This window comes from Lampetra planeri, chromosome 31, assembly GCF_965212315.1.
Source record: "Lampetra planeri chromosome 31, kcLamPlan1.2.h2, whole genome shotgun sequence".
NCBI lineage: Eukaryota > Metazoa > Chordata > Hyperoartia > Petromyzontiformes > Petromyzontidae > Lampetra > Lampetra planeri.
Window position 1 is genome coordinate 3,204,883 of NC_136137.1, and position 24,699 is coordinate 3,229,581.

At 48.5% G+C, this 24,699-nt stretch overlaps 1 protein-coding gene across 1 annotated transcript in view; it reads left to right on the forward strand.

The window, feature by feature from the left end:
• LOC144729099 (neuropilin-2-like) overlaps window positions 1–20,635 on the forward strand; it is a 32,581-nt gene extending 11,946 nt beyond the window's left edge. Inside the window, exons 5-13 of the mRNA XM_078609014.1 lie at window positions 361–516; window positions 1,974–2,143; window positions 2,973–3,128; window positions 4,169–4,313; window positions 7,321–7,490; window positions 9,369–9,545; window positions 12,804–12,948; window positions 18,079–18,276; window positions 19,260–20,635. Of these exons, the coding sequence (XP_078465140.1) occupies window positions 361–516; window positions 1,974–2,143; window positions 2,973–3,128; window positions 4,169–4,313; window positions 7,321–7,490; window positions 9,369–9,545; window positions 12,804–12,948; window positions 18,079–18,276; window positions 19,260–19,669 (1,727 nt within the window). The 3' untranslated portion in view covers window positions 19,670–20,635. The remainder of the gene's footprint in view (window positions 1–360; window positions 517–1,973; window positions 2,144–2,972; window positions 3,129–4,168; window positions 4,314–7,320; window positions 7,491–9,368; window positions 9,546–12,803; window positions 12,949–18,078; window positions 18,277–19,259) is intronic.
• The last annotated feature ends 4,064 nt before the right edge of the window (window positions 20,636–24,699 follow it).

Sequence of the window (24,699 nt, forward strand, 5' to 3'; positions counted from 1 at the left end):
GGAGGCCCTCCAGGTGGCGGAGGCCCCTGGGCTGCAGCCCTAAAGCCCCCACGCCTTAATCGGGCCCTGCTTACACACACAGACTTTCATTTTATTTGACCAGGTAGGGCCCACTGAGCTACATAGCTCTTTTTCAGAAGCGACCTGGCCACAAACGATAGCTCAACGGAGTGGCTTGTCATCTAGATTTGAAGCTTTCGTGACTGCAAGGATTCATACTGACTTTACCGAAAAAACTAAGAGTATGGCTTGTCATCGTCACGTGGAACACGTGAAGCAGCCGAACGCTCTAAACGCGACGTCGTTTTATTTGTCCGAGCTCGCGAAAAAAAAGTGTCACGTCTCCTTCTCTCGTCGCAGTGGGCCTCCTGATCATGCGCCTGTGCGGGAGCAAGGTCCCGGATCCCATCGTCGCCGTCACAGGCACCATGACGCTCGTCTTCCACTCCGACAACGCCATCGCCAAGGACGGCTTCTCGGCCTCGTACACCGTGCTGCCAAGCCGGCCCGCCGAGTGTGAGAGCCTCGACGATTCTTCGTCTGCGCAGCCCCAACCCCTCGCCGCCCCACTTTTTTGCAAAATCCTTCGCTGAGAGGAAAAGCTGTGTGCGGTGCTGCCCGGCTGACCTGTCGGGCGCTAGAGCATCAACTTTGGCCTTTAATAAGAGAGCGTCTTTCATTCATGCCAGTCCGTCAGTATCTGCTCGATATGGGGCCATCCTTTTAGTACGTATGTATGGAGGGGGGGTTAACCCAAATGCGTACTCTAGCATATGGGGGGTCTACTGACAATGTGCGTACGCATAGGAAACGGGGAGGGGGGGTGAAGACTCGATAATAATTTGTCTACATTGGACTTCAAATGAGCCATAGTTAAGTTTCTTCAGCTGTCAGACAACAAGTACTACCGGGAGAAGTAGGCCTATGGGAGAGGTGTCACTTGTATGTCACCATTCCTCTGACTTCGAGCTATCACGCAGCTCAGCAAAATAAGTGGCCAAGGTACGCAACTTAATTATTGAATGCAGCCGGCGGTGGATTGTTTGCTTAAACACGTTAATATTATTAATCCTTGAACGTTTCTGCGTGGATTAAATACCGGCCGTTCTATAGAATTCGGGGGGTGGGGGGGGGGGGTGCATCAAACGTTCTGAAAGCGCTTTTCACCAGGTTCGCCGTAATTTCTCCCATAACTAAAAATGCACAATGTACAATAACTGGGAATCGACAAACATCCCATTATAGCAGGATCCTAAAAATAATGATTGGACTCAGCGTGGCTTTTCTGAGTAAAACACCACGGTAACAAGATGTGAACTAACTCGCCTGGTATCCAGGAGGTCGTTGGTTCGACCCCGACATCGATGCCTGTATAATTAGAGTTTGCATCTTCTCTTTCCACGTGGTCACGTGGATTTTTGTCCGGGTCATCCGGTTTTACCCTCCACATTTAAACAAAGATGCATTTACAGCATTTGGCTGCTGTACATTTCCACGCGATAAGCCACATCATTGAGCTATCATTTGTGGCCTTGTCGCTTCTGAAAACGAACTATATAGCTCAGTGGGCCTTACCTGGTTTGTAAAAAATTAACCCGTAAAAACAAAGTTTTTCACTATAAATCTTTTATATGCGTGGCGGCTAGAGTCCTCTCGTCCTCTGGCTTGAGATGGCTGCCATCTATGGGTCAGATGATTGCCTGCCACCATTAAGCAATTGGTAATTAAATATAAAAAAAATAATTCCTAAACAGTGTAAAGTTATGGAAAAAATGTTCACTAAAATAAATTGTCACGCACAACGAGTCTGTGTGCAAAATGTCAGCTCGATTGGATCACGGGAAGTGGGTTAAAAAACGACCGAAAGATTTGCACGGTCGTAAGCGCGCAAGCAAGCAAGCAAGTGAACTTAATATAAAGGATTTTAAAAAAGAAAACATTACATCGTGCGTCACGTGCCGCCGTGCGCGCAGCGTTCCCGTGCTTCGCGCCGCTGGGCATGGAGTCGGGCACGATCCCGGACGCGCGCGTCTCGGCGTCGTCCTCGTACCACACGGGCACGTGGCTGCCCCAGCAGGGCCGGCTCCACCACCCGCTCAACGCCTGGACACCGGCGGTGGACTCCAACCGCGAGTGGATTCAGGTCGGCACTTCTCCGCGCAAAAAATAACTCTCGCTCCAGTCCGCTCGAAACTCCTCCGCGGTGGAACGCTCAAGTGTGCGAGTGGGTCGGTGCGGCACCTCACCATGCGGTGATTCCCGCGCAAGTGATTGTACCGGAGCGGGGTGTTCCTAAACCGGTGGCACACCAAAAGATGCGGCTCAACTGAGACGTAGAGAGATGCTGGCGACTGGGATGAATGAAGATGTTCTTCTCTCCCCGTTGCCGCGTGGATTTTTCTCCGGGTACTCCGGTTTTTCCCTCCACATTTACAAATATGCGTTTAGCAGTATTTGGCTGCTAGAAATTTCCACGCGATAAGCCACTTTGTTGAGCTATCATTTGTGGCCGGGTCGCTTCTTAAAAAGAGCTACATAACTCAGTGGGCCATACCTGGTAAAATAAAACAACAATAGTTTCAGGTGGTAGTTATGTTTGTAACATCGTTAAAATCAACTTTAAAGTTCACAATGTAAGGTAGCAACAATGTCTAGTTTATAACCAAGAGAGAGATGTCGACAAGGTATGAAGGCCGTCCCATGCCTTATTGGTCACAGGAGTGTTTTGAAACAAACTTCACAGTTCTGGTTATTGTGGGTTGGTGAAGGGGGGTGGAAGCCCAGTGTTGGTTCAGATATCATTTGTCACTGATGTCCGCAGTGGCTGGGAATCAATTTCTCAATGCACATATCACAGAGCTCTAACGAATTGTTGACACTGCTCCTCCCTACTCTCCGCTGTTAGAAATGTTTTAAACTCCACTGGAATGGTCGCCCTCACTGAATCCGTGTCCTCCCTCTCGCCCGGACAGGTCGACCTGGGCAGCCTGAAGATCGTGACGGCCATTGCCACGCAGGGCGCCACCTCGATTAATTCGCGCCGCGTGTACTACGTCACCTCCTACCGAGTCTACGTGGGAGTCACAGGCAGCGACTGGTCGCCTGTCCGCGAGGAACGCCAGCTCAAGGTAAGGAGTCGAGGCTAACAAGCTGCCCGGTTTAGGTTGGACGGTCCCCCTGTTTCTAACTCGAACTATTTTTTATTTCACCAAGTAAAGTCCACTGGGCGATATAGCTCTTTTTCAGAAGCGACGTGGCCACAAATGATAGCTCGACGAAGTGGCTTATCAAGTGGAAATGTATAGCTGCAGCCAAATACTCTAAATGCATTGATTCTAAATGTGGAGGGAAAAACCGGGGGACCCGAAGAAAAATCCACGTGACCACAGGGAGAGAGACATGAAAACTGCAAATAAACAGCAGCAGGCGTCTGGGTCAGGATCGAAGCCATGACATCCTGTATACCAGGCGAGGTAGTTAACATCTCGCACCCCAGGAAAGCTGTCCTAGCATTTCTGAGAATTCATATTTTGTTCTGGATTCATACTTGACTGATGATTAAACCTGGGATATCCGTTCAGTTACATAATGGACTACTGCCCCAGTTATTGGTTTGATTATTCAAATAATTGGATGACATTTAAATAGTTGCGAAGTCTCGCCCTCGATTTCCACCGTGTCCCGCTGGGCAGGAGGTGATGCACGGGGCTTGGTGACATCGTTGATGTCTATCGGCCGGGTTACGCTGGGCGTGGCTTTTAGTGGGTTTCCTGCCTTCGAGAGAGGCAAGATGTCAGGGTTGCCATCGCATTTAATGGGACCCGAGTATTTGACCACAAACAAAGTATGTTGTTGATTCCAATTTATCAGACGACTAATTCACTAAATGACGAATTGCCCCAGCTCTACTCATGGTGTGAGCAAGACGCGGTGCTACCTGAACCGTGGGTGTGGTGGTTCTGGGGTGGTGTGGCCGGGACCACGCCCTGCCACCTTTGTCTCCCCGGCCCCGACGTGGCCCAGGACTGGTTTAGATGTCACTCGCCGCACGTGGTCGCCGCGGCTGGGGATTGAACCCAGGTGGTTGGGTTCGTCGCACAGCGCATTAACCCCGCTGCCGCTGCTGTTGCTCTACACGTGCCGCTGCGTGCAACACACACACACGCAGCAGTTTGTAGGAAACACGGACGAAAGCACCGTGGTGCAGAACAAGCTTCCGGGCCGTGTGGTGACTCGCTTCGTGCGGGTCAAACCACAGACGTGGGAGAACGGCATCGCCATGCGCCTCGAGTTATATGGCTGCTCCATCTCCGGTGAGACTCGCACCAGCTGCCACCACTCAGCCAGGTGCGGCCTCGCCGGCCTTGGCAATAATAGGACGAGAGCGCTGATAAAGTGGCATTGAGCAGCTCGCCAGATTCCCAGAAGGCTGTGCGCAGGTTCGTGATCCCAGAGGAATGGTGATTATGTTGATGGTGACGACGACGATGATACTCTGTGGTTCTTTCGGTAAAGTCACGTAGGTATAAAATCAGGTGGGAAAGCGAAAGCTTTTCTTGCTGTGGTTTTCACACCTGATGATGATTGCTTGTGTTGCAATCGAAACGTCGTGATAATTTTATTGTTTTATTTGTATTATTTTATTACTTTTCTTCTATGTAACTTCACCGAAAGAACCAAGAATATGAATCCCTGCAGTCACGAAAGCTTTACATCGAAATAGAATAACGATATTTTGTTAACTGTGATAATGGTACAATGACGATGCGTTTTGGAAGGGAGGGGGGGGATATAAAAAAAATGCCAAGAATTGTTCAGATTGTTGGCCGACGTGGGGAATATCTGTCAAAAGGCGCGCGTGGGCGCGGTGGCTTTAACCTCCGACTCGGCATCTTTATACTTGAATCTGAGGATGTTGGGCGGGGGGGGGGGCTCTCAGGTCGCTTCTTGCCCACCCCCCCTCCCCCACGCTCTGAGGAGTTTGAGTAAACACTCGCTTATCTCGGGAAGCAGGGGACAGCCGATTGCTTCCCTGCGGACCGCTCCAGCTATTGTGTTTAGTCTGTCGTAGACTCAGCAGCTTTTTCTTGCCTCAGATATTTGCACACCCACCGACACACCCGACTCACACACGCGCCCACCCACTCACCCAGAAGGCGCCCACAGGCTGATTGCGAGCGATGGGCAGTGGCCAGCGCCAGCTGTGGTTGCCACATGTGCCTACGTGACCAACATTGACTTAACAGGATCAGTCTGTGACTGTCGGGCTCAGGGGGATCAAAATTCCCATATCGGAGTCAGAGTTGTTGAGAACCTTCGTTGGAATCCCAAGCGGCCACCAGAGTTTATCTTGTTGTCCATCTGTGTAAATTACCACTCTTGGCCCAATCTCCCACCAAGTTTAATTTCAGTTTTTCAGTTTAATTTATTAGGATTTACCCTGTGAGCCATTCGGCTCTTGATTTGGGTTCAACCGCAACAAACAATGAAATTACAAGATACACCTAAAATTCATTGTACACAAATCTAAACATCACATACGTAAACAATAAAATCCTACAGAAAAAGCACAACCCGTCCATGCTGCGTACAGAAAGTGCAAAAAATTCCATTTCGATGTTTGATCCCAATAACAATCATAATACAATACAGATAAAAATTTGTTTTAAGTATAAATCTATACTAAATAAAAAAAATAGGGCCAAACCAAGCCCCTCTAAAACTTACTAAAACAATGCTATATAAACAACGTGACAGTTTTTCTCAACAAATGTGATTAAAAGTTTACAATAGCGAAACACACAACACACATCACTAAACCAAGCATCCTTCGCTAGCTGCATAAGTCAATCCATATTCAATTCCTTCCTTATATTAATCGTTCTTGTCCAGTAAATGGCCTCTGATCTCTTTGATTTCTTCTCGCCATCTCTCCCCTTCTGCTCTCTTCCTCTGCTTCTCCTCCCTCCTCTCGGTCTCCACTGCGGAGCGAGTTTTTGTCCCCCTTCAGCTCTTCTCATGACTCATCCTGCCTCTTTCCACTTGAATTTTGTGTCGCTTTGGCAACAGCATCGTCGGTGACCGCCGCTCTCCTCCTTATGTATTAATTCCTTAGTGGGCCTCTTCCACTTACTTCTGACATCCGTATTTTCCAAATGCACGTATCCCTCGATTTACAAAAGGAATGCGTTCTTCAAAAAAACGCTCGCAAAATGAAGTTTCGTAAATCGGAATGACTTTTCTCAGTCATTCCAACTCTACTCAACCTAAAACTATACCACCTATATCACTTGTCACAATACAAAAATAATCATAAATAACACGAGAATGAAAACGATTGAATAATAATTAATTAAAAGCAAAAATAACGAACACTCTCAGGGAACTGGCCAAAGAGATCAGCATCATCTCGGATTGCCTGGAAAGGCGATGTGGAGGGCGTTGCTGTGGCACCGCAGGGACACCGTGACGCTGTCGCGATAATGAACGCAGCCTTCCGAGTGGCTTCTCGTTTGATGATCCTCGTGGTGCGTGGCCGTAGTGAAATTTCGTTCAAGCGGAAATTGGATTTCGTTAATCGAAGTGTCCTCCTGATGACGATCGCTTGTGTTGTGATCGAAACGTCGTAGTTTTTTGTTATTTTCCTCCAACCTATCTACGTGACTTTACCGAAAGGCCCAAGGAATATGAATTCCTGCAGTCACCAAAGCTTTAAGTCAAGATTTGTCCATAGTTTGTCAATTTGCGTTTACACGAAATTTCGTTGAAACCGAACGTTCGTAAATCTATGAATACCTGTATATCTTTGTCAAGTTCGCAGATTTGTTTTGGTTTTGTTTCTTAGTTAACAGCCTCGTCTGTTGTCCATAATCTTAAGCTGGAAAAATGCGCATATTGCATTTGTTGTTGTCTTCTTAACACATGTAGGATAATCTTCCATTGAGTTGTTAAAAGAGAAATAAATTTGCCTCTGAATGGCGCGATGTTACCTCCCTTGCCTTTTATGCAGGAGGTCGTGGGTTCGAACCCGGACCCTTAGACTTGTATATTTAGAGTTTGCGTGCTCTCCCCGTGGTCCCGTGGAGAGAGACATGCAAATTGCAAATATACGGCAGGCGTCAGGGTCGGGATCGAAGCCACGGCCTCCTGTATACCAGGCGAGGTGGTTAACATCTCGCCACCGTGATGAGATGTATATATTTAGGTTGGGAGTAGAGTTGGAACGAGTGTCCGAAACACATCACTAAATTTTATTGCAACGTTACAACTTTCGGCCGATGGCTCGTTGGTGATGCTGTGCCTCGCACCCTTCCCCGGCAGACTACCCGTGCTCCGAGAAGCTGGGCATGATGTCGGGGCGGCTTCACGACGAGCAGATCACGGTGTCGGCGTCGCGCGACGACTCACACTGGGGGCCGGCCGCCGCACGCCTCATGGCCCCTCTCTTCGGCTGGGCCCCCCCGGTCAAAGGCACCGGCCACTGGCTTCAGGTTCGCCCCCTTGAAGTGCAAAAAAACAAAGATTACCCTGTATTACCTCGAACAAGCTGTTGGGGAAAGTGCTGTTAGTGAGCACATTTGAAGGCCGGCACGGCACACGAGGGCGTGTGTGGGCAGAGGCACGCCCGGCCACCTTTGTCTCCCCAGTGGCGACGTTTAAACATCGCACCAGGTACTCATGTGAGGCTGAGTCGACCTAGGGGAGGCCCAGGACCGATTCAGATAATCGTCACCGGTGTTGGCCGTGAGTGGGAATCGAACTCGGGTGGCTGGGTTCGTAGTGCAGCGTAGCACTAACCACTACACTACAAGAACTACCCCTCCCCCGCCGCCCCCTTCCTCCCTCCCCAACCAGTGTTGACAAATAAAGTGTAAGGCCACCAAACTAACCTCATGAAGCTGGTAGATGTCACTGGATTGGGCTTCTTAATTCGTTAAAGGTGTCATTTAACAATGTACCAAGTCTCAAACACAGCAAACAGATACAGGAGCCTCAATGCACAGCTTGGATCATGTAGCCAGACACATTTAGCAAATATGAAATGCAATAGATTGATACGGCATACTTAATACAGGAAGGAGCAACAGTTCCACACTGCCCACCAGGGATTATTTGTCTGTCTGTCGTGCATAGCCACGCCCTCGATTTGTATTTCATAGAGCGCTTCGGGCGGGCTCAGCACCACGTGACGCGCCGCCCCACGAAGCTTGCGCCGTGTGACACTGATCGCATGAAAGCGCTGTCCAACCAAGTTCCTTACCTGCCTACTCCGAAGGAACGTGTTATACATCTGGAATTGCTCCTGTATCTGCATAATTTCGCCTGCAGTGAAAGCCACTGCTGCGGCGGCAACGTCGCCAATTTGACAGCACTGACCACGCTTGCACGTGACTTAGCCGTCTTAGGCCCTCCCTCCCTGCCCTCTCCCCTAAAGTGAACCCAGCCATAAAAACCACACAACAGCTCGTGAAATATGGCAGCAATAGCCACTTGCCTATTTAAAAAAAAATTCCGTGTTTTTTTTTTATATACCGCGAGAAACTTTGAGATGTCACAAAGATTAGGAAACCCGCCATCTCGCAATCCAAACAATGTCTATTGTGTGCCTTGTCGTTACTGTCGGTCCGAAAAAATTAAAATAACGGTTACAAATCGAAGAACAAAAGGAAGAGTTCAAAAGTAAGGGTGAGAAGTGAACAAAAATGGGGCGAGAGGGACAAATGGTTAGGGGTTGGAGCGCACTTCAAGGCAAGTAGGAGCAGGACAAAGTGCGTTTGTAAAACTAAATTCGGTATTGAAAAACAAAATACCATACCAATTTTAATGGAGTATGCATGCGACGAGTAGCCGCAGAGAAAGGTACGCTGGATGTGCTGAGTACGTCAATATTTATCATCTTATCTTAAAGGAATTATATATAGCGCCTTGGTGTACAACGAATTAACAACGGTGCATATGAATGTCATGGTAGAGATGAGGTGAATGAAATAGACGAGAGGAAGCAATGGAGGCCAATCTGTGATGCGTGATTTTGGTGGAAGTGAAATTGATGATAGTAAATGATGATGAATGAATTGAATGAATGGGGTTAATGAGTAATAGCCATACGGGTCACTACGAGACTGGAGCTGCAGACACACGACAAGCAGATACAGCCCCTGCCATCTGAATCATTCTCTTCTGTCACCGTTTTGGAAGTTATGTTCAAGTACCTTGAGTTAAAGCACTCTATAAATTAGATTACATTATGTAAACTAGATGTGGTGGGTGGGGTGCAGAAATATTTTTTATCGGTCGGTGATACTGACAATCCCAGCTGAAATTAAGCTCAGTCCCCCCCCCCCACTCCATCGTCGCCATCATCGCAGGTCGACCTGGGCCAGGTGGTCGCGCTGAGTGGGCTGGTGGTGCAGGGCGCGAAGGGCCCACTCGCGTCTTCGGCCGACGCGCGGCTCTTCGTGCGCAAGTTCCGCCTCGAGTACAGCGGCGACAACGGCCACAGCTGGGCCCCCATCACCAGGGACGGCGCCAGCGGCAGCAGCAAGGTGCGTGAGCGCCGAGGCCTGGCGTCAACGCGCTGCCATCGCGATTCGTGGGTTTATTCACGCGCCAAACAATACATCCTCATCACGGTTGCTGAGCACAGGGCCCCCCAAGGCCCTGGGAATGGCAAGCGGCGAGCAACATGACCGGGAAACAGGGAAGACTTCTTCACAATTCTGGCAAATCGCCTGACGAAGCTGCCTGTGATCACCAGCGACAAAACGTCCCACTCAAATTGTAAATGTTGTGGGTTTGCTCGCCGACACACGGGTGTGCTGAGGTAGTAACTAACTGGCACGTTTTGTTTACGTGACAAACCTTACTAATTGGCTTTGTCGGGTGGTGGTGGCTTCACGACATTTATATTTACGCAATCTAACCCAAAAACCTTTATTTTTAATAATCTTGATTTGAAGCTTTCGTGACTGCAGAAATCCATACTCTTTGGTTCTTTCGGTAAAGTCACGTAGGTATAAAATAAAATAAATCACGACATTTTAAAAAACCTTTTAAAACAGTCTGCATCAGCAGTAGGCCATGCTTTCCCACCTGATAATGGATGCTTGTGTTGCGCCAGAAACGTCGTGATTTATTGTATTTCATGCTTACGTGACTTTACCGAAAGAACCAAAGAGTATTAATAATATTGCTTGTGAAAGCCAACGTGTTAAAGCACTTTTCAAGCTCTGATAGATGAGTTCACACGTTTCTTGAATTAAGGAGGGTTACAAGAATTTGGGAAAAGAGGCGATGGGAGGAAATTCCAAAGTTGAGCGGTGTGAGGGAATAAGCGGAAAGAGAAGTGTCGTGAGTGTCAGTGTGGTGAGTGGGTTAGTGAGTGAATGAAGAAGTGGGTGAGTGTGTTATTTTGATCTGAAGTACGGTGGTTGAACAAAGTGTGGATGGAACAAAATCGTCAGCCTTGTAGACTGAGTCCTCAACATGTGGGAAGAATCGACCAGTGACGTTCACGGGAAAGGTCACCATGGTAATAGCGATAGAAGAGCAATCAGGAGGTGACTGATGGCAAGTTGGAGAGTGACTTGAGTGTGTTTGGTAGAATATCTAAAAGCGATATATGTTAACAAAAAAATCCATACTAACAACAGTAGCATGCAAACAAAACGAAAACAACCGCCGTGTTATTTTTCATACAATCACAGCGGCGGACGAATTTATTTGTTTGAATTAATTTTATTGAAAACCCAGCAAACTTGAGTTGCGACACGAGCACACAATGGAACGTACTCACGAATGACATCACCTCGTGGACAACTCCCACTTAACAATAGACGGGCGATCTTAAATAACGGACAAAAAATAGCGGGCGACTCACACCCCCGAAGCCCTCACGAAACCGCCAGGTCAGCGACGAGGGACCTGGCCCTCTGCGGCTTACTCCACATGGGAGTGACAGCAGAGGAAATGTGACTATAGCGTGGGCCCCTTCTTCAAAAGGGGGATACTAAAAGCCTTGGGGTCAGGTGCGAGCGGGAGAGAGGGCTTCTTGAAATGGTGAGGGCGTGAGCTGCTGAGGTCCGGTCGCTTCCTTCCTCCCGTTCCTGCAGGAATTCTCAGGGCTTCCCGCCAACCACAGGAAGCCGATGGGAAACCGGGCGGTCAGTTGTGTTCGTCCTCCAAAGCGCGGCATCAGATTCCCTTTTTAGGGAAAATATAGAGAGCTGGATAAACACACCAACGCGCACTGAGCAGCGGAGTGAAATGCGATCAAATGAACCCGAAGATGAGTAAAAAGGCGTGGCCCTGCATTTGGCTTCTCAACGCCACTGCTGGCGAAAAGGCCTGCCATTTAGAGTGAACTCCTTGGGCATTTGGTCTACTTTTCCACGTTGACCAAATGTCCTTGAAGCGGTGGGTGTACCCACGCTTTACCCTATCACACCAAACTTGCCGGTGAACCCATTTAAGCTGCTGAGTTGACATAAGTAGGGGGGGGGGGGAAGGGGCTTTGAGCAGCTTGTCCGTTCAGGGTTTCAGCGCAAGCGTCTTCGCTGCGTTTCGACATTGTGGAGTACCACTGATTTCGGATTGATTGGTACCCCAGTTGCGGAGTTAAGTACACCCCTGGAAAAAATAGTATCCCAGAAATAAAATATTTAATTGCCTCGGCCATTTTGTATTATTTGGTACCCCGGGGTACCACCATCAGGATCATATCTGGTTCTGTGGGCCATTCTCTGAGAGCTTGAAAATGGATGCTTAACCTCCATGTCATGATGGTGATAGCATAGTCAGGATACGTACGGTGCGAAAAAAGTTCAACATCCATACCTGCGTAAAAAATTGGGAAAATATATTTTACAAAAACAAACCCCGAGACGGGCAAAGCTAGGACACATCCTACACATGGACAGTGTCCTCTTTCCGAAAACGCATCTGCAGCCACGGAGTAGATCCCCGAACGAGCCGACTCGACGCCACGGTCACCGAAGACGCCGGCGCCATTTTGAAATCGGCCATCTTGGTGCCGCGCAGTGTTGATGGTTAGAAGGAGAAATGTAAAACTTGATTTCAATGAATCGGTGGTTATCAAACTGCTGCCATTGCATTTCAATGTATCTTCAGCAAGGAATTCTTAACAGATGAAAAAAAAAATGTAGATTGTAATGGTGGGTAATATGAGTGCTCAGGTTGTTACACTGGTGCACGAATAATAGCCTGCTCTTGCCGATAGCGTCACAGGATTTTTTATGTTTAAGTTACAGCAGATGTCAGGCAATCCTTGTTGCGCCATGAGGTCTGGTGGTGCAAGCCAGACTTTATGAAACCAGCCACCCTCTCCGTGGATGCTTACACGATTGGGCATTTAAGTGGTGTTGCGTTACGTTTCTACTGTGTTTAAAGAGCTCGCTGCGGTCACTGTAGCAGTTCAATCGGTGTTCACATTGAAAATGAGGATGAAATAGCTCTTAACACAAAAGGCAAGTGTAGTTTGACGTGTTGTGCATTAAATGGGCGATGAAGCGGAAAATCTTATTTTCCACGCCGACAATGAAAGTATTTTTTTAACAATCTGCGTACAAATCCACTCATGAAACGGTCTGCATCAGATAGTCGCATTTGGCAGATTTTTCAAATCGGGGGCCTCATTCCTTTCCCACGATCTGAAGCAGAACGGCAGTTCGCAAGGGAGAGAGAGAGAAGAAGAAAAAATAATCGCGTAATCCCACTCGTTCAATTTCGCTGATGTGTTTTTTTGTTTGTTTCGCATTTGTCGCTTGCGTCTTTGCCGCCGACAGCAGTTTGACGGGAACTCCAACTGGGACATGCCGGAGGTGCGAAGGTTCCCGGTGGTGACGGCACGATACGTGCGCCTCTATCCCGAGCGCTGGGGAGCCGGAGGAGGAGGCCTCCGGCTCGAGCTGCTGGGATGCACCTTGCCCGGTAAGACGGCCTGCCGAATCTCAAACCAAGTCACCATAGTCGTAATAGTATTTCCGTTTATACTGGTAGGAACCTCCTAGCTACACCAGCCCACAGGGGATTATTGTGTCCGTCCGTCCGTCGTGCAGGGAGGGGCTGGGTGGGGAGGGGCTGGGTGGGGTGGGGCTGGATGGGGAGGGGAGGGAGGGGTTGGGAGGGGGGTGGGAGGGGTGGGGCTGGGTGGGGAGGGGCTGGTCACCCCGTGGTGCCCTTATAAAACTCAACGTTTAACCTACTCACGCCGGCTTGTGCCCGCCCTCACAGTCGGCCATATTTGCGGAATACACCATGCCGCCGTTGACCCTGGCGATTAACCGAGCAACCCAACGTTCCTACTAGCTCCCTCCGCAGGAATGTGTTTTAACTTAGAGTGGTAACGTGAGACCGAGCGAGCGGTTAGCGCATGAGAGCCGTGTCGTCCGCATCACAGTGGACGTCAAAGATTCCTTGACGTCATTCGAAGATGAGTAGGGTCATGTGTGTGCCGGCATCATGGTCCAGATTTGTCACTTATTAAAATAGCCGCAATTTACAGTATTCCCTCATTATTCACAATCTTGATATCCGTGATTTTGGCTATGCGTGAATCGCATCTGGAACTCTACACGACTGCATGGAGAGAGAGAAAGAAAGTGACGAGAGAGAATGATGTGATGCGAGAAAGTGACGAGATAAAGCGACGAAGGAGAAAATGATGAGCTAAAGCGATGAGCACGATAGAGAGAACTTCTCGAAGCTTTAGAAGCATCTGCGGACGTTGTCATTATCCACGACGTGTGCTATTCACGAGGATCTCCGGAACGCATCCCTCGCGAATGACGAGGGAATACGGTACTGAATTGGGAAAAGTATCTGAGTAACATCGCCTCCTACTGGCTGACTTTGCTGGTCTATAAAACATATCAGCAACCTTAATGATAGCCTTGTTCTATAGGTGTATACATTGTGGGTGATACCAACTGTACTGAATGATTATTAAATATTAACTTTGAGTCTCAACATTCATGGGGGTTTCTGCAGTGGGTAATGTGGCCACCAGGTACAGTAAGTCTCCTGGTTGCGGATGACCCGACTTACGTAAATCCGACTTTACGGGAATGCCCCCATAAATCATGTTTACAAAAATTTCAGTATGCGGAATTTTTCGCGTTAGTTAGGTAAGCGCAAATAGTGCAGCGCGGTGAGATTGCAGATGAATACCAGGGCGGAGCGAGGCGTAAGGGGAGCTTCACTAGGATTAAGGTCAATCAAATTTTTTGTAGCGTTACATAATTCTTGTCCTTTTGCAACATTACGTAATTTTTGTTTTATGGATACAGTAGAGGTTCCATTAGTTTAACTATGGGTAGTGTTTGGGTAGATATTGGATGAAATGAAAGAATCGTAGGAAGTGCAGAGCGAATGTACAGCAGGTCGCGATAGAAAACAGACGATAGCGCGATAAAGTACTGAGAGAAAACGAACTCGCAATTGGGTAGGGAAGGCAAAACTACTTCCGCCTATGGGATTTTATCGTTGATTTGGGGGGGAAATTGTAAAATTCGGGTTACGGATCATTCTCGGGAACCTAGCCCTTCCGTAACCCGGGGACTGCCTGTACATTAACGAGCGGCATGGGGAAAGAGACCAGGCTTCTACCACGTTAGAAAACGGTCTCGTTTGCTGCAACCATTCCCCTGAAGGAACGATTTTCGTAAAATCGTATGCATTGAAAAGAATACACGTATCACGGACTTACGAATGCAATTAAATGATGAATTAATCGTTATTATCAGGTAGATTGTTTGTGTGGCGGGCAATGCCCACGGCAGTGGTTAGTTAGCGCGCTGTGCTGTGAACTTCACATGCATCACCTACCCCCGCTGACCAGCGTGGTGAAGTATGGTCAAACAACCACCACGAGCGACCATAAGAACACACGGAGGCTTTTATCCAGCAGTGGATTTGCAGCTGTCTAAGGGCCATCCATTTAGTACGTACGCATGGAGGGGGGAGTGGGGGGGGTTAACCCAAATAAGTAGCTTGCTTATGGGAGGGGGGGTTTACGCATCGGAAACGGTGGGGGGGGGGGGGGGTGAAGCCTCGATAATAATTTGTCCACATTGGCCTTCAAGTGAGTTAGATAGACCGGCGGTGGACTATCTGTTGGCTTAAACACGTTAATATTATTAATCCTTGCTCGTTTCTGCGTGGATTAAATATCGGCCGTTCTATTTGATTGGGGGGGGGGGGGGTGCGTCAGGCGTACGTACGCAGGTGGGGGGGGGGGTGTAAAAAGTCCACGTGCGTACAGGGAGGGGGGGGGGGTCAAGTTTTGACAGATTTTTGCGTGCCTACTAAATGGATGGCCCCCGATGTATCGCTGATGACCCTGGCACTCTTACGCCCTCTGCTGGTCCAGTCTTGGGTGACTGTTTGTTTTCATTGCAGTAGTTGGATTAACTTCATGATAATACGTCGACACATCGCCGCAGGTTTTAAACATTCATAGCGTGATATGATCAACAAGCAGATAACAAAAAAATAGATCACACACGTATCCAATGTACATTTTTTAGCGGTTTATTGGAATCTAATTTGTACGGTACCACATTGGTTGTCATGGTCGTTGCGTTGTTTCTTACGCTCACAATGCATTCACAGAATCACGCATGTTAGAATCAGTTATTTACTACGTGTGAAAATTCTATGCAATGTTTATGCAAATGTTATGTTTATAATAATCAAAAAAATGTAAAGTGATTTCCCGCTCAGTGACCATTGAGGTGGTGTTTATCTCCCGTTTGCAGCCCTGAACCAGCGTTGAACATTCTCCATTCCTATGACAGGGGCGAGTCTATCCATAGACCCATCACTGTGGACGTTCCAAAAAAGTGGTACTTATTTTTATCAAACCAAAGGAATGGTTGGTTAAATCATACCCCATCCTGGATTAGGATTTGCAGCCTACCGTTGAGCTACCCGGCCGGGCATTTATGATTTTGCAGAGAATAAAACTGCGCAAATGAATCACACAAGAATAAGTCAACAAAGGAGACACTAAAAACTAATGAAAAATAATCACTTTTTAAATTAAATCGTAACCCCCGATTCGTGGCAATTCACCCCTTCATTAACGTCATCGGCGACGGCTGTCGTAGATATAAAATCTCCTTGCCAAGGAATCAAAACCCTGCGGTGGCTGCACATGGGGGGGGGGGGGGGGTCACCGACTCATTCCCCTGGAAGCCCCGGGGTCTTTGGAAGCCTCCGATTGCCGAGTGGCCCTGTTGTCGGAGCACGTGGCTCCCAAATGGCAGGTTGCGAGACAAAATCCTGGTCAGGGAGGTCAACTCAGTCCTTCCTCTCTCCGGGGTCGCTAGAATCCGTGCCACTCTGTGGGAATTTGGCAGTGATTGTCCCATGGATTTACTGAGCATGGTGGTGCCACCTGTGATGCAGTGCTTTTGTGGGCAAGGGTTGGTGGATCACAGAGAGATATGTGAGATTCCCAAACCCGCCAGGTTGTGTATGGTGGCTCAGGGATTGGCAGCAAAGAAAATTAGTTGTTTAACTAATCTGTGCAGAACTTTGAGTGTGATAGCCTCAAATGTATGGATATTCCAGTTTACTCCCAAGTGGAGAACACTATTGGCCAAACATCCCAATGAAAAAGAGGTTTGAGAGTCGGTGAGGATGTCTTCGATAAATGGACGTTATGTTTATGATCGTTTTTATAACTGATGCCTGTCATAGAAATGTGGAATATCCATAAACCCGCTCATTGTGACAAACGGAGAAGAACTTGATCCTACACATCTGCCCGCCGTACCTTTCTTCATTATTGACAACTTGCAGCTCAGCACACGACAGATACCTGCGCAGCGCGACTCACGACCTCCTCTTGATACCAAGATCCAGGATGGTCATGTCTATGCGCCGCTTCTCGGTGGCAGCCCCAACAGTCTGGAACGATATCCCTCTGCACATTCGCAGCATCACCTCAATCGCCTCCTTCAAGAGAGACTTAAAAACTCACCTCTATAACCACGCTTTCGAGCGACTCTGAGCTTGGCTCCGTGCCTCTGAGTTTCGGCCGTTACGTCCGCAAATTTGCGCGCGTTATAAATTACATTATTATTATAAGGGTTAGTTCATGTTTGGTTGAAATTGACTTGGTGTGTCTTCACTGACTGTACCAGATGGATCCCCCCACCCCTCGCCCCCACCTCTAAATATGACTCTAATAGCACAATTGGCATGTAATTGGTGATCTTATAAGGTTAATAAATAAAGCCTCAGCAAATGTTGCATTTGTTCTCTGGGCCCTGCAATCAATGGAAAACCTTGTTTTGCAATTGGCTCATTATGGCCATAATCTGATTGGCAAAAGCAGTGTTCACTTTCAAAATCTATTTTCTTTTCTTTTACACATCGTACTTTAGGCATCATATAATGTAATGATACATTTGCATTCAGAACTCACACAGAGCAGTGCGCCCACCCCATGTTTTTAAAAAAAACAGCCCAGAAGGAGATATCACAGACCTACTTCTGAGATCCTTTGAAGTGAACTCTCATGCACCCACTGTTCTACACAAGTATGTTTTTTACATGGTAATCAAATGTCTGCGGATGCAATTTCCACAGATCTACTTGTGAAACACCTTTCAAGTTGCCTCGTTATTTTATATGTTCTGGATGCAAATTCCGACACGATCTGCTACAATATCGGAGCTCATAGCACGATAGTAAAATATGTTGCCAACGTATGCGCAGAACCAGACTTAACATGATTGGGTTTTTTTTCTCTTCCAGCCATTGGTCTGACGGCATGTCACAACACTTGATAAACCTGTTTAAGCACAGGCAGCTGAGCTTAGCTGAGCTTAGCTGCCTGGTTTCGAACCCAGGATTTCAGCGGTGCCACCTCAGTGCTCTGACTCTTGAGCCACGAGGTCACCTTGAGAACCCAGTTTCAGCACACACGGGGCTAAAACCCAGATTTGAACCCATCTAATCTCTGCGGTGCCGACCCAAGATTTCCCCATCCGACCGACCGCTCCAGGCAAAGCCGTGACCTTTTGCCCGTCCATTGTGCCCCGACACCAGGCTGGGTTGAGCCACCCACGCGCCGAAACGTCTCGTCCAGCGAGGGTCCCGTGGGCCCCCCGTGCCCCCGCGGCGTGTGGCCGCATGGCTGTTCCGGGGAGGACGTCTTGTCGGAGCATAGCTCCGGGGAGCGAGGAGCGTCACCGACGACACTCGAGCCGGGACCACAGGCGACATCACCCCCCGGCAGCACCGCCGGTGAGGGCATGAGTTGTCGCGTGTCAGCACAAGAACTCTGCTTTCATAAGCTCTCAAAGCCAGAGCCGGATTATGTTTAATGGGAGCCTAGGGCTTTTATAGTATTGGTGGGGAGCCCAGTTTGTTTATTCAATTTCTCCCCCTTGATTGTTTTACCACCACCCATGCCTGATGCCAAGCACTCCGTTGTGATTCACCTTGTTTAATTCAGTTCGGGTTTTTTAATGCAAAATAGGAATTGTAAACCCGAGTCAAAGCGAAAAAATGTACAGAACTGTTTTAATTTCGGCACCTCACAACAGCCGCCACCGTTCGCCACCAAGCGGTGGTGATGTCACCTCGGCGTTTGTGCCAAGCTAGGTGCACCTTGAGGCAACATAACCGATAATAACACACATAGTGATTAAACTTGAGGATATATCATAGTGCTGCTGAATTGCATATCATCCATTGCAAAGTACCACAAATGTAGATTTTATTTTTTTAGAAGAGCACTGCAAAATGCAGCCTCTAAAGCTCCTCCTGCTCGTCGCACTGTAGCAGCGGCGTAGCCATGGAGGGTGCACGCGGTGCGATTAAACTTGGGGCCTTGGGCCAGTGGGGCCCAGCTGCCGGACTTACAAGAGGGGAGGGGAGGGGAGGGCAGTGGGGGCGGAATTTGGACAGGGAGTACTGCACAGAGAGTCACCCTTCGATACATTTATGATTTTTCGGGTTCCACCTTAATGCCTGAGGCTCAGTGAGTCATACAAAGGCTGATTCAGCAATAATGCCCGAGGCTGACATCGTGATACCGAGACACCATTGAGATGATTTTGGGTTCAACCTTAATTCCCAGTATTTGATAGTGGCATGGTGGCATAAAAAAACCTCAGTATCCATTACTGGCTGGCTAAGTGGATAGATACTTAAATCGCCACACGGCGCTGACCGCTCCAGCGTGCCTGCCCTTTGCCCCGACACCGCCCGCTTGCTCACCGCAGATCCCGCGAGAGTGCCAGAATTTGGAACCGACGCAGCGGGCAAGTGGAGCACATCCTCATCGCCACGCCGGCTCCCGGCGCCAACAACGCCACCGTCGTCGTCATCGCCGCCCACCGCGACGCCGGACCCCAAGTCGTCGTACACCAGCCTGGACCTGGTGCTCATCAGCATAATCGGCATCAGCTCACTGGGCATCGTGCTGGGCGCCGTGTGCGTGGGCCTGCTGGCGTTCTGCACGAGCCCGTGCCAGGCGGGGAGGTCGTCGCCGTCGCCGCCGCCGCCAAATGGCACGATCACCAAGCCGAGGCTGCCCGCCGGCGAGGGCATGGGAGGGCTGGAGCTGGGCGACGGTGTGGCCAACGGGGTGAGGGGCAAGGTTGGCCGTCAGAGCTCTTCCTCCGAGGCGTGACCGCTGGGGGTCATCGACGCTCCCCCCGCGGCGTGGAGCTTACGCTGCTGCTGCTGCTGCCGTGGACTTGATGAGGTGTGTGGCAGGTGGCTCTCATGCGAGCGCAGCGGAGGCGGCAGTGGCTACGGCACGATTTGACCCCGTCGATTTGAACGGCGCTTGCTCGAGGAATTCTTCACAAGTGACCCTAAGAACTGAACCTCGGCATTGTCCGAAGTTGCGCAAATCTCACAGCGATGGGGGTGGGTTAAACCCATCGCTTTTCCTCAAGCATCTCCCGGACTGTTTGTGTGTCTCCAGCATTTATTATGGAGGCTGAAGTGTTCTCACAATTGGTGTTCGAAGCTTTTCCTACTTTTGCATCAAGCAGGATTGTTTGGCCCATTAGGTTCAAATGGCTGATGGAAGGAAAAGGACACGGTGTATATTCAAAGCCACCTCAATTTTATGAAGCCATTACCACCTGTTGCTCGGAGCACCTTATCGAATTAGACGGCCATAATGCCTCCAAGGTTCATAGAGCAAAACTAAAACCACGTGCCGTTATATCGTCTAGAAACACGTGACAAAAACGTACGCAATTGGATTTTACCGTGACAGGAGATGGTCGTCGACCGTAGATCTTGGTTTGTTTGCCAGGGGATGTGGGACATCATGCCTCGTGTCTGAAGAAGAGAGGGGAAGACTTTGGGTGGGATTTGTGAACACTGTAGAAAATGGAGCGCAACCGTTTGCAGAGATAACATCACGAGAATCTTAAAAATTATTCACTCCACAATTATTCACTCCACAATTCCATATGTTGAAGCCCTCAAATACATTTCTATTCCAAAAAATGCTGTCAATGTGGAAATTTACAGTTTTCCAGAAATACAGGAAGGAAATTTTAAATGTCTTGCTCTACAGAATGACAGAATTTTTTTTACAAAATGTAGCACTGCCCGCGTATTTACGTGGGACACAGGGCTGGGGTACAGGGTGGGGGGGGGCGGAGGGGGGCTGGGGGGAGGCGTGATGTCAGCACGACTCACGGGCATCCCTTAGTGCTGTGGGAAGTGGGTGACGTCGTTACGCTGATGTTCGCTATGTCGTCACCTGCACGCCAGCCAGCCAGGCAGGCAGCCAGCAAAACGTTTTTCGAATATAGTATTATACAGGTGGGACCTTTCTGTACAACATAGTCATCCCTTAAACTAGACCAAAAGGTCTCGGATTACTGCCTTTCATGAGACTGCAAATTAAATTATAGTTGACTGGGTGTGAAATAAATGCGTCAATTACCTTTGTCGCTATGAAAACTACACCCAAAATGCCTCGTGAACATGTAGGCACATTGGTCACTCCGTGGTGACCAGTTGGTATTTTCAACAACAACAAAAATCGGAATCGTCAGAAATAAAACTTCAAACGAGGATGTCATTTTTGTTGCGAGGAATTTTTGTTTTGTTTGCTTCTAAGTCGAGTGCTTTCCTCGGTTCGATATACTGCAGTGGAGCGGTGGTGGCTGTGCACGCCTGTAATCCAGCACCGCGGCAGCAAGAGTTGATGGATCGAGCAAATGTCCCTTCCCGTAGCACTATGAGACATCTCCTTTACCAGTGGCAAAATATAGTAGTAGGTTTCTACCCTTTAAACTGGTACAAAACTGACACCTTTATACAAGGCATCATGTTTGCAATAACCACAACACAAGCAGTCAAAATGCAAACACCTTTTGGCGTCTTCTGGTCCAACACCAATGGAGACTAGGCTCTTAAGAAAAGCTGTCTCGGGTGTGGACCAATCAACTTCAAGAACAGTGCATATCATTATCAGAGTTGTTTCTTTTTGTTTACATTTTGACTGCTTGTGTTGTGGTTATTGCAAACATGATGCCTTGTATAAAGGTGTCAGTTTTGTACCAGTTTAAAGGGTAAAAACCTACTACTAAACCTTCCCGTAGCGTCGAGGTGCCATAACCCTGGCTTGCCAGGAGAAGGCGGTAGAGAAAAGCGAGGACGAACATCATCCGTCCCTTCCGTGCAGGATAGACTGTTGCCCCCTAGCACACGCGTGGGTTTTCTCCGGGTGCTTCGATTGTCCTCCCACATGCATGAACACGGATTAATTGGCTGAAAATATCTCAACATAGAGAGGACTGCAGAGCTGGGGTAACTGTTGGCGTCGGCTAACTACCTGCCTTCCAAGCTTGTCGGGTGGGCCCTCAACGATTATTGGATGCAATTTGCATGAAGGACGCTAAATATAAAACAAAAAGGAATACTTAATGTCTCTGGTCCGATTTAACGTAAGTACATTCCATGTTATCTTTTGTCACTTCCTTTTCTCTATTCAAACTTTTGACTTTGGTATTTCTTTAGCATTTTCATTGTGGGGCACTTCACACGGCTGTAATTTGTCATTTGTATCTTTGTACAATGTTTTTTGTTCTTATTTTGCTACGGTTCCTGGAAATTTGGCTTGAAAATCAAACCACGTTCATCTGCATTTATGACATCCGAGCCTGAAAATTCAAAGCACATTCGCAAATATTTTTTTAAGCTTGTGCATGGGCTGCTACTTGTTCTGTGAATCACGCATTAAATAAGGACGCTGATGATAATGGTGTTGATAATGGTGACGATGATCGATGATGGTAATAAGTTACCTCACGGGGTATTGGTGGACATCGCGCGGCTTAAAAACACATCGGGCAGAGCAAAATCCCTTCCCTGTGTTACGTCCGCTGGTTGCAAGAGAATGTGCACGTTAGTCCACGCCCGTGCAAATGCACGCGGCCCGGCATTAAAAATCCTGAACGAGACAGTCACCAGCTTAAAAAAAAACTCCTGACCTCACATCGCGGCCCCTCTGTTCGGAGCGACCCCACCTGCCTTCGGTGAGCTGTCATGCATTGATTGCACTTAGACGTTGCATGTCAGTCGTGTCGGTTAATCACCGTGTGTGATGACACACTTCGGGTGATGGGCCATCGAGTTCTTCGCAGTTAATTGTCGGGGCACCGCTGGTTACACCGCCGGTTTGGATCAGCCACCGCTGTTAATATGGTTAATGAAATGTGAACTAACGTAAATGTGCCTTTAAGGCTCGGTCAGTCGCATGTAGTTTTTTTTACTTCCTTCACCTTTACGTCCTAAATATTATCCCATGGTCCGTGAAAGAAACTGGAATAAACTGTGCAAATTAAAATGTCACATCCGGAAATCATTTAGTTGTTACCGGTGAAATGTACGAACGTAAAAAAAGTCATCTGAAAGTCAGTTTCAGTGACTCCGGCAAAACAAGTGCAACAATATCTCCATGACTACAAACCAGTGGTAATTTTAAAACGGCAATACGGGCATCAACGGGGGCATTAATACTGGGTGGAGCACCCACATACACACCCTCAGTGTACAACTCCCTGAGTGGGAGACTCGGAGCAGACCTTGGGGGTGAGTCCTCTGTTGTGTAACCGCTGCGGGATCTGGCAGAAGGAAGTGTCGGCTAAGTGTGGCGGCAATGGTCGTGATGACATACAGTACGTAGCGTAAACTTAAGAGTACTCCCAGCCACCCCAATGAGTTGCCGCTGATAGCGAGTAGGGGTGTTGTTTCTAGAGTTGAAGCTTTCGTGACTGCAACGATTCATACTCTTAGGTTTTTTGGGTAAAAGTCACGTAGGTAAAAAATTAAAATAAAAAATGTGTTGTGCTTTAATCTTTTATTTCTATTATTATCGCTATTCTTTTTATTACTTATGATGTATTTTTTATCTACGTGACTTTACCGAAAAAACCTAAGAGTAGGGGTATTGTAGGTCATTAAGGCGGGGGGGGGGGGCTTATGCCCACCCAGGAGGGTGCAACAGTAGTACAGTTCAATTCCTGGCCATGGCTAAAATCAGTGGCCAATATTTGGCCACGTTAAATGTCCACATGATAAGCAACTTCGTTGCGCTTTGATTTGTGGCCAGGTCGCTTTTGAAAAAGAGCTATTCGGGAAAGCTCAGTGCGCCTTATCTAGAAAAATAAAAATAAAAAGTTAGTTAAATGACATTTGAACCAGTTCTGGACCCCTTCCCTTCACAAAAACCGCTGACATGGCAAGACAGAGGGCTATAAATTATGATTATTGCATTATCTTATTTATCCACCCAGGCCCTCCCTCCCACCCAACAGAATCTCAACTGCTGCAAAAAAACACGCATGCAAGTCATTATAACGCTGCTCGAGTGGAGTGGCCACAGGATATTTGAATCTCAGCAAAAGGGAAATGGGGTTTGTGCCTAAGCGCCAGCTTAACAGCCCATCGCTGCCATCTCTGATGATGTCGCGTTCGATATTAAATGAAAAAGAAAGTCGTGAAGCATCATCAAACGGTTGAAGCTGGGATTTGAGCGGTGAGAAGCCACCGCGAGATCGTGTCCCCCAGCCCCGCACCACCCACCAACCACCCACCAACCACCCACCCACCAACCACCCACCCACCCACCACCCACCCACCACCCACCCACCCACCAACCACCCACCCACCCACCACCCACCCACCCACCAACCACCCACCCACCCACCCACCAACCACTCACCACCACCCACCCACCCACCAACCATCCACCCACCAACCACTCACCCCCACCCACCAACCACCCTACAACCACCCACCCACCAACCTCCCACCCACCAACCACCCACCACCCACCCACCAACCACTCACCCCCACCCACCCCCACCCATCAACCACCCACCCACCAACCACCCACCAACCACCTACTCACCCACCAACCATCCACCCACCAACCAACCACCCACCCACCCACCACCAACCCACCAACTACACCGCTGTGCGGTCTCGTCACATTTTATTGTCGATGCGACACCGTGCTAACCCAGCCGGGTGGAACGTGCAAAGTGTCACGCTGGTGTGAAATTGTTCGTAGATTAATAATTCACGGTTGTTCGGTGGGGGCTAGGGGGGGGAGCGTTTCTAAGCGAGCAGCCCCCTAATGGCTTTGGACATTACAACGCTGACGCAACGGTAAAGAGTACTGTA